This window comes from Egretta garzetta, unplaced genomic scaffold (genome assembly GCF_000687185.1).
Source record: "Egretta garzetta isolate BGI_Z169 unplaced genomic scaffold, ASM68718v1 scaffold9, whole genome shotgun sequence".
NCBI lineage: Eukaryota > Metazoa > Chordata > Aves > Pelecaniformes > Ardeidae > Egretta > Egretta garzetta.
Window position 1 is genome coordinate 3,421,081 of NW_009260763.1, and position 10,733 is coordinate 3,431,813.

Here is a 10,733-nt window from a genome sequence, read left to right on the forward strand (position 1 = left end):
GTTAACATAGCCCGTGAGCCTCTAATCTTCAAATTTTAAAATTAGCTTGGACTACCCTGTAGATTTCTAATCATAAGGCTGAATCCGTGTATCTTTGCAAGGTTACAAACTGAAGAATGAGGCTCATTTGGTTTCAGTGAATTGTAAAATTGACTGTATATCACTTATAATCAAGGAACAGCCTTAACATTTTTCTAGCTTGGAGGTCCTTTGTTGGCAATAATTTGGAGCAGTACTGTGCTTTCGTTATCAGAGCACCTTCCTGTCTTACCAACATGGCCTGTTGAAGAACTTTTCTTGACCAGTCAGCAAAAATATTTCCAGGCAAAGTGTATATATGTGCTTCATTTTTTCTCTCTTCTGTGTATAGTTCTTGTATGTGAATGTTCTAGCGAGTGAATTCATTGGAACAGGGCACTTTAAATAATTATTAGAATATTGACGGGAGAGTTGACCAGAAATCTGATTTCTAATGCTTGCACTTGCCTAGGGAATAAACAGAAGTACTGCATGATTTGCTTCTAGTTAAAAACCCACAAGACTGTACTATGAAAACCTTAGACAAAATGAGAATACAATGGGTAGCTATTATAAACATGTACTCAGCAGGTAATTTCACATTATTATGCTTTCAGAAAATAGCAAAAATTGCCAAGTTTCAATCAGAAAGAGAAGCACCAAATAATTTGTTAATATTCAAGTGAAAAAACAGCAATTCTATTCAGTGGATATTTCAGATAATTGCGTTAGTTTATAACTGAGATGTTAAGGTGTGTTGAATTCAGAGTCAAATTATGTCTCTTTTAGAGCTTCAGTACATCAGCATTTGCCACAATGTTGATTATTAGACAATGACAGATAGAAATGTAATATTTTCCTGATGGTTTTAATTGTTGTAGTTTATTTACATTGTTATGGCATTTATAAGTCCATGGTCTGTTTCAGCATGTGGCTGTGCTAAGCTAAAACTGAAAGACAGACCTTTTCCCTGGACTTCACAGAGTAAGAAAAGACATAGATGAACGAATGCAGGACAGAAGGGGAAGAATATTCAACAGTTTGATGCATATATTGTGCAGCATTAGTAACTGTCTCACTGGTGGCATAATTTATTCTAGTGGCACATTTATGGTATCACCATTCTAAATCTTTCATTTGAGTCTGTACAATTAATTTTGCATGAACGTCTGTTATGCATGATGAAAATGTACCGTATGCCAATTACTTATCTTACTGATGGATGAGCTGCCTCATATTTTCTGTGGCATGCCATGGGGTAGGTGTATGCAACACCACTGCAGAGAAGCTCAGGTAACGTACTAAATTCACACCCCGACATACCCCACGGGAATTTGTTTGCCCAAAACCTTGGTGGTAGTCTATGAAACAGTGCCACTGCATTCCGGTTGTATCTGCCGTGACCTCAGTGGAATGATTTCTTGTCTCGTGTTGAAATCAATTGTGGGTACTGTGGGAATGTTATGAAAAACAGCTGCAGCCCACACTTAGCCTTTGCTTTGTTAATGGTGATAAACATGCTCCTTAAAGAAATACTGTGATGTAAAAAGCAGTAATACTTAAGATGTATGTGTAACTATGTGGAGAGCCATGCAGAGCAGCAGATGACCAAACTGGTCTTTCACCTTTGAAATATGATTTATGTTAAATTGCAGTTTAGGCTACAGGTAAAAATTTATTTGAACTCATGCTAGCCTCTTTTTTGCTTTACTAACAAAGCTCCTGTGCTCTTTGAACACATTCTGGCAGGTGAATTTACAATAGATATTTAGAAGGACTCAGCTGTGGCCTAGTTCTGAAGTCACCTGTAAAACTCACACTGGCCACTTTAGGAGCCATAGTTTAGGACAAAGTTTTGTTTGTTCTGCCTTGGAATTTGGCACACATGGCAATTGTCACAGTGAGTATTCAAGAACATTGGAAGAGCCACTCCTGATTGCTTCCTAAGCAGGTCTTGCAGTAAATGCAGTTTTGTTTTATTTCTTTTTTTTTGTATTTTGATGTCAAAATTAACTGAATAGTTTTAAAACACTTTGTGGATTTTTAAATTTTTCAAAGGGTGACCTAGTGGCTAAAATAAATGACTATGAATATATTTTTCTATTTATTTTAAATGGGCATCTGCAATTTTTACTGTAGCCAAAATCTTGTCAAATAGACAACAGCAAGTTATAAACATCTTTCTGAAATCATTGCTATTTTGAAAATTTTTAAAAATCCATCATACCAAGCATCGTAGTGATAATTTCTTTGGAAAGTATGGTTTGCTCTCTCTTGACGCTTGTCTTTGCTAGCACTGGAATGCAAATATAAGGCTAAAATCTAAAAATGTTGTGTGAGAGGCTCAGACACAAAATTTTGTTTGCAGAGTAGATTGTGTGTGCATATCTCCAGTTCAGCATTGAAAAACATCTTTAGAGCATACCTGATGTTTTTGCAGCCATAGATACATACATATATAAAAATTAGAATCAGTCCTTCTGGTTGGCTTGTTACATAGTATTCTTGAAAACGAAAAACCCACAACAACCACTGGAGTATTGAAAGGCAAATGGAAGTTGCTGTTAGACAAAAGTTAGCTCTTGCAAATGCCAATAAATGCCATAAAGCAGCTCAGGCTAAGACTTCTATGAGACTATTGCAAGACTATAAATGGTTGAGAATTAGCAGGGAAGCTGTCATTATAAATAAAATAAGCACTTAATGGCATCTCTCTCCATCTTATGTGTTGTCTCTTCATAGTACTTCTTTGCTTAACACAGTTTCTTGTGTGTTCAAGGAGGTAGCTCCCCTTCCTAGACATGCGTTATTCTTCCTAGATTGCTTTCTTTACTGATGAATTGGCTTAAGACTTAAAACTAGAGAGTCAGATATAATTCACACAAGGCTATTCACCAATTACAGAAATGTGATGCTAGAAATTCAACTTTCAAACTGCCAGTGTGATCACAGTGTCAGAATATATCGGTTTCTTTGGCCCTAGTTTGAATTTTTCCTTCAGATCTTTTTCTTCTGCATCTGTCGGCATGTTTGATTATGCACAAAAGATCACTGCTTGTCCAGTCTTTTCTGGCACCTGCTACAGCATCTCTGAAATGCAAAGTTCAAGGAGGACCAGGTCTGTCTTCTTGATGGAGTCAAAATGTTTTCTAAAATTGCATGTATCAAACCTATGGGTGGGGTGGAATAACATAATCCTTCAGCTGTTTTATTTTTACTGTGTTCATTTTAGGGAACACCTGGAATGAAGGGAGAAAAAGGTGACAGAGTAAGTCTGCTTTAAAGTAAATTTTTCTCAGATTTTTTTAATTAAACACTATGTCTTTAAAAGCATAGACACTTCCTAATAAAACACTTGGTTTGGTTTTGATTATTTAGGGTGACATTGCTTCTCAGAACATGATGCGAGCAGTTGCAAGACAAGTTTGTGAACAACTGATAAATGGTAAACAGTGTTGCTTGCTTTGTTTCTCATACTAGTAATTTACTACATTGTTTGTTAAAAGAGAAAATGACGGTTTAAATTTAAGGTGAGGGATATTGGCCACAGAGCACAGTAAGAGCTGGAGTGATCTGATAGCTGCCCAATGCCAATGATTTGGTGGAAAAAAATGTAGCCTGAAATTTTTGCCAGATCCAAATGGCTAGCTTGATCATAAACTAATCTGTGACCTTTGGAAATACACATGTGAATCTGATACTCTGTATAAGATGACTTTCCTTTTGTCAGTCTGGTCCAAAATTACTTTATCTTTGTCATAAAAATCAAAATACCTTTTCTCATTAAATATGTCTTATCTTCAGGAGGAAGCAATTCGTGAGAAAAGAGATGCTCGTGGCAGATACTTTGCTAGCAGGAAAAGACAGATGAGTGTTGGGTAATACTGTGCACAAAATCAGCTGTGCTATGCAAGTAAAAGTAATATTTATTTGGATAAGGACTCCAAATTGGATTTCAGTCCTCTACTGCCACACAGTGCAGCTCTGCAGCCCGTGAAAGTGTTCTCTACAGAGGCTTTCTTTCTGTCCCTGAGGCAGTGCCTTTGCTATCAGTAGACCTGCTGAGGAGGACGGAGACAAATGTGCCCATAAATTGTTCTTAATATTGTTTCTATAATAAGGATAAGCACTGATTGAAGTAAACAGATACACCTCTTAGATCATTAGGAGTGCTTGAGTACAGGGAGGAGAACAATATGTCCTTTAAAATGTGATTTAAAACATGTCTATTAGCCATCACAGAGGAAGGAAAATACATTTATGAATGTATTATGTTTATGAATAAGGATGTGTTTGTTATCTGAGCTCTTTTAGCATCTCTTCAGGGTTATGCTAGGACTAGCACATTGCTCTAATCGAGTAGGGCTAGATGTGGTCCCCCATTAAGGGCTCCCTTCTGCAGTTTCACAATGCTGTTGCTTTTGTTCAGCCACCTTTCTTTGGAAATTAAATTTGCCTATATGCAGAAGGTATATAGGTACAAGCCTGTGCATTCTACAGGCTTAAGAAAGAGCCTTCATAGACTGTGTGCTGCTAGCTGTACATATGAATAATTTATACCATGTTTGTAATAGCTTCAGAGCTCTGAAAGTACATGGAAATGTGATACTCCACCTTTAGAAGTGTAAAAAGTTCTTTCTGTTCTTCAGAGTAGAAACAACCTCTAATTAGAACTCTGAGACCAAAAGTATTGTAAACAAATGCTTATTTTGTGACTTTAATTGCTTTAAAATTAATTTTTGTTAATGTTATTGGCTTTCAGAATCTCCCTTACCTTTCTTCCCTCCCTCCTCCATTTATGTTCAGCCTTCATATCAGACATTCATCTTAAGTCTTCCTAATTTATCTGTACTAGTTCACCACTAATCTATTGAATGGGAACAAGGATAAGACTTAATAAAAAGAGATAATTTGTTATTTCTTCCCACTCTGATAAAAGACTTTCACTCATTTCACATGGTTTATTGAACCATTTATCTTTCCTTTTGAAGGTCAAATGAGCCGGTTCAATCAAATGCTGAATCAAATCCCGAACGATTATTATTCAAACCGTAACCAGCCAGGGCCACCAGGACCACCTGGGCCCCCAGGAGCTGCTGGGACAAGAGGAGAGCCTGGACCTGGAGGAAGACCAGGATTCCCAGGACCCCCTGGGGTCCAAGGACCACCCGGTGAGAGAGGTAAGTAAATTCCAAGGCAGCTGTGTATTTCACAGTGGACATAGGGCAGAGGCTGCCAGAGGAGCAGTCTGATCCCTTTACCATGTCAGACTATGAAGCCCACACCTAGCAGTAGCCTGTTAGGTCAGTTGGATTGCCTGAGGGACACTGGTATTCTGGAGGACAAGGTTAATTACATCAGTGCTTTCCTCTGTCTCTCCCTTGCTCATGTTTCATGAAACACAAGTTGGTATAACATTTAGGTTGCTGTCTCAGGCTTCCGCAGGATATCCCAGGAAAGTGACTGTTCTCAGAACTCTTCTGGCACTAAACAGCTACGTCTTGAAAGGCTGTTTAAAATAACCTAGCTCTTTGCAGAACAGAACTCTGATTCAGAGAGAGAAAATGAGTCATTACCAAGAATAAAAAGCAGGAGTTGAAAGAATTAGGTCTACATCCTTGGTTCTCTGCAGTATTCAGAGAGAGGGAAGCAACTCTGAATTGAGTTTGAGCCTATGGCTAAACCTATTTTGTGGCTACCTTGGTTCACTGCAATGACATGGGGTGTCTGTACTGTACTATATTGTGGCCTTTACTTATTCCAGCTACTCTACAGCATAGACTCAGTGCTGTGTTTTCTAGTATATATTTTAGTATAACCTTTAAAAAAGACTAGAAAAAAAATCAAGGAAGAATGAATTTATGAATTCTGCTCTTTCTTAAACTTATTTCATCATAAGTATTTCTAAGAAAGTGTAAAAGCATCTGTTACAGCAGAAATACGCAAGCTTGAAAATACTTTCCTCTTTGTAGTTTAAAATAATAAGGTTCTGTGGTGTTTAAATATCTGAAAGACTTTTCCGTGTTGAGAAAGTTTATTCCCACTAAATTACTTCTGCATCCTACTTTATTTTTAGGTTAGTATATTTATAGACAAATTATTTTCCCAAATGCACATTTGGACATCTGTACAAAATAAGGTTTGACCAACCTTGTTACATTAAATAATGAGAACTAAATATCAATGAGAGAGCATGAAGAAGTATTTGTTGATGTGGTTTCCTTCCTTTGTTTTTTATTGCTTTTTTTTTTTTTTTTAATTCTGTAGGAATGCCTGGAGAGAAAGGCGAAAGAGGGACTGGATCTCAAGGACCACGAGGTTTGCCAGGACCGCCTGGTAAATATTTCTTGTTTTATCAGATTACAGAAAAGTAGGAGAAAAAGACAACATTTCTTCATAGGGACCCAGACTGCATGCAGTGTATGAACATGCTTTACTCTGTCCACTTTGTGTTTTTTTTTTTAATGGAAACCCCCGCAAAAGAGGGCAATTTAGAAAGATTTTTGGATGTGGCCAATAGGTATTTATCTTTATCTTGTACTTTAGTCATCTGGCATGCTTGCTTGTGTGAAAATGTATTTCATGAATATACATTGTCCAAATATTTGACAGATATTTTCATCAACATTATCAGATGATACTTTTGCAGTATCTAGTTCCATTTTTTACTTGTGATTACAAAACTACAAATTGTCCCTGGACTACAAAATACTCCCATGTGCACTGTTACCAGATGATATAGTCAGATGATTTGACCATTGGTTTTGCTCTTTGTATCATGCAATTTTGTTCACTGAAGCCTTGGCAGAAATCAGCTGCGTCGTTTGTTTCTGCTTGTAGTTTACTAGGCTAAACATGGTTTTTCATTACAGGACCCATAAGATGCTCGCAGCAATCTTCTGTAGCCCCAGTTACTCGAAGCTTTACTTTTCTGCTAACCATAATAAGACTGGTTCCAAAAAAAACATTACCTCATCTATCCTGGGGCTACAGGGTAGCAGTATTAATGTACTTCTATATTTTAATTGAAATCCAGTGTGCTTGTCTAATCTAGTAGTTTCCCTTGAGATCTTTGTATCTTACGCGGAGGGGAAATAAACCAGAGAATTCATTGATGTTTCTTACTTGGCTCAAACCTTACTAAATTAGTTTCTGTGAATAAATCCTTCAGTAAGCCACACACAGGGAAGCAACTAATGATGAGTCACATTTCTAGTTTTCTTTTTCTTTCTGTTGACCCCCATATAGCAACAAAGTGCAAGTGTTTTCTCACCAATGACATAGCCTAGACTATGTAGTCTAGACAGCAGTAATGTTAGCTTTTTATCAAGCTGGCTTTTAAATAAAACGACTCCCCTACCTTTCCATTCTAAAATTAGGTCCACAAGGAGAATCTAGAACTGGTCCACCAGGCTCCACAGGATCACGAGGACCACCAGGGCCACCAGGTCGTCCTGGAAATGCGGGTATTCGAGGTCCCCCAGGGCCACCAGGATATTGTGATTCATCCCAGTGTGCTAGCATCCCTTACAATGGCCAAGGATTCCCAGGTAGGTTATAAACAACTTAACTTGCCTTAAACAGCCTTCACAGATGTGGCTGTTCATATTGAGCTGCTTTACATGAGACAGTCGTGCTAGCCTGGACATAGTGAATCAGGAGGAAATGGTTGCAGTGAGCAGGCCTGCCTCATGGTAACGTGCAGGCGTATGAGCAGTCATTTGGACTTTGATGCAGATTTATTTGATGTTATGTGTGGTTCACTTTAAATAGGAAGTAGTAAGTAAATATTTTAGGTTTTTTTTTTTTTTTTTAAACATAGACAGTTAGTAGTTGATAATGTTGCTCATAGGATTTAAGTGACCATTTTCTTCTTCTTCTTTTTTCCCCTCCACCCCCACCCCTTCCAATCGTCTTCAGAACAAGGTTGAATTCTCCATGTTTCTCTTGAAAAATAAAAAGAATGCTGTGGTTGGCCATTTCCGTGTGTCTCTTTTTGAGCAATGCCAGGATTATTTATACAAAATTGATACCTGAAATAAAAATTTTCCACAAAGGAAATCCATTGTGGATTGTGGATACAGTGCAGACAACTGAAAAACACCACTGTCCTACAATTTCTACTGAGTTAAACACCATGGAGTCTCTGATTAGACCTGGGTCAGATCAGCCTTCCACTCTGATGTAGCTCAAAACAGTAGGCTGCTTCTGGAATCAAAAGAAAAGGTCACAGCGGCCACCAATTTCTGACTGGAAAGATTCTAATATATTTTAACATGGGGATCCTGCAGGACCACAGTATTGTTAACAAATTAATATGTATGCGTTGCTACATCTTAAAATTAGTGTATGTGATACTACTATTGGATATGGTTTGCTGTTAGTGTATTGTGCATGTATCCATGAAAAGAAAAAAAAAAAAAAAGAAAAGATATATATATATATGTACACACTTGCAGACTCAGTGCTGCTGGTTAAAGAGCCAGGTGGTTGTGCAGATCTCACACAAAATTCTTATTTAAATGAAAAAGAAAGAAAATTGTACCTGTGATTCAGCAGTGTTCTCCTTTCTAGTAAGCAGCTATGTATACATATATAAATATATGCCTATAACTTAACTGTTATGTATTTAGTTGGATGAAAGTATGTTTTTGCACATCAGATGGACTTTTTAAAAGACTAACATCATCTTTGACCTGTTTCAGGTTTCGGCTAACACATTTTCTAAGTCGCCAGTGCTGCTTACAGTTTGAATACATGAAAATCCTGTTTCTGAGATGTTTGCGCACGTGCTTATTAGAAAATGAGTCCGTATGGATATTTCACCACAGATATGGTTTTTGAACCATGTTGGCCTCATAGAATGGGGAGATTCTTTTTACTAACACAACTCGTGAATGAGATAAAGGACAGTGATGTCAATTCGTTAAGCCTGTTGCATTTCAATAATAAAATAGACAGTCTTTCTTTTTCAAAAAAAGACCCAGACCATCAGAAGCCTCAGTGGTGAAGGAGGCTTATAAAACTACTAACCAGCAAAGGTAATGCCATTAGAAGAGACAGATTTAACCTGGTAAATGAGAAATTACTTATGTAAATAGTAAACTAATTGTGGCTTGTAAATGATTTGTATGGGACTGTATCCACTAAAATCTGTTAACACCTCTACGTGATGCTTTTGCATAAAAGCCTGCTGCTGCTTGCTATATGCCGGAATAACATCTTTGACAACTTATGAAACCTACCTGTCTGTTGCTTGTTACCAACATGTCTGAATCAGGGCATGTGCCTTTTTTTTTTATATGTAATCTTGTTGGATTCTGTAACTGCAGTTATAAATACCAAAGTTTTATAATTATTTTTCTTCTGTTTTGCTGTAGTTTTTGGTGTTCCTGAAGCACCAGCTGTAACTCGGTTTGTTACGAGGAACAGCACGAGAAAATGACATGTACTGTATATTGCCGCTGGTGACAGTTATGTGTACACTTACTTTCCCACTCTCAGAGAAAATTAGTATGTGCCAAACCCACCTGCTCATTTTACCTGCTCTGTGTTTTCTACTAATTACGCAGTCTAAAATAAAGTCCAGTGCTTGGATTTACTGGAGTAGATGTAAAGTAATATTTTTATTTGATTTGCTTTGTTTTTGGTTTATTTCCTTTTACAACAGTTGGTCCCTTGCATAATTTAAGATTTTCTGCAACGTTTTGTGTATTATAAACACAAAGCCTTTCAAAATTAATTTTAAACTTTTTATTATTTTACTGCCAAAAATATTAATGAACAAAACTGAAAAATACCCCTAGTGAACTATTAACTTATATATTTATTATATGGAAGTAAGATTGGACTAACATTATGTAGACAAACTAACTTTCATTGTATTTGTGGATTCAAAGACATGTGATAACTATTATGTTCAATCGGACAACTATTTTCAACCAGAACCATACGTGCCTGAAAGTGGACCCTATCAACCTGAAGGTGAACCCTTTATAGTGCCTATGGAGTCAGAAAGGAGAGAGGACGAGTATGAGGACTATGGAGTTGAAATGCATTCACCAGAATACCCCGAGCACATGCGCTGGAAAAGATCGCTGTCAAGAAAAGCAAAAACAAAACCATAAAAGACCTGTGTCTTGTTTTGGTTTTTTTGGTTGGTGGTCATTGGTTTTGCTATACTTGCATTTGCAGATACACGCAGGGAGAGTGCATAATTTCTTTTGCAATATAGCTTTCCGGTCTTTCCATATCAGACACACCCTGGTTTGTATCTTGCTTATGTGGGGATAGCAACATGTGTACCTAGAGACTTCATATTGCTCTGGAAATGCTTGTAAAATACTTTTGCTTATAGTGGCTGCGTACAGGTTAATATATGCATTCAGTTATCCCAGTGCTGCCTTTTCATTAAAATAATGTAAAAACAAATAAATAAAAAAAAAAAAAGAAAACCAAAAAACCAAAACAAAACCAACCACAGAGCTGCTGCAAATTTTCTAAGGACTGTCTGCTTTAGCTCTACATTTTTCTTCTTTTTCAAATGCATGTTTGCAGTTCAGTCAGATCACAGGTCTGCATTATCTAGCTAAACAAGAAACAAAAATTTCCCTCTCCTTCCAATATCATTGTCATTTTTTTCTATTCCTAGTTATGCTTTGCAGAGCATATACTGCTCTTATACATCTCCTTTAAACACCACAAACATTAAGTAG

At 37.1% G+C, this 10,733-nt stretch overlaps 1 protein-coding gene across 1 annotated transcript in view; it reads left to right on the forward strand.

The window, feature by feature from the left end:
• COL12A1 (collagen type XII alpha 1 chain) overlaps positions 1-10,145 on the forward strand; it is a 101,693-nt gene extending 91,548 nt beyond the window's left edge. Inside the window, 6 exon segments of the mRNA XM_009646084.2 lie at positions 3,251-3,286; positions 3,397-3,463; positions 5,010-5,198; positions 6,286-6,354; positions 7,398-7,568; positions 9,964-10,145. Of these exon segments, the coding sequence (XP_009644379.2) occupies positions 3,251-3,286; positions 3,397-3,463; positions 5,010-5,198; positions 6,286-6,354; positions 7,398-7,568; positions 9,964-10,145 (714 nt within the window).
• Positions 10,146-10,733: the final 588 nt, after the last annotated feature.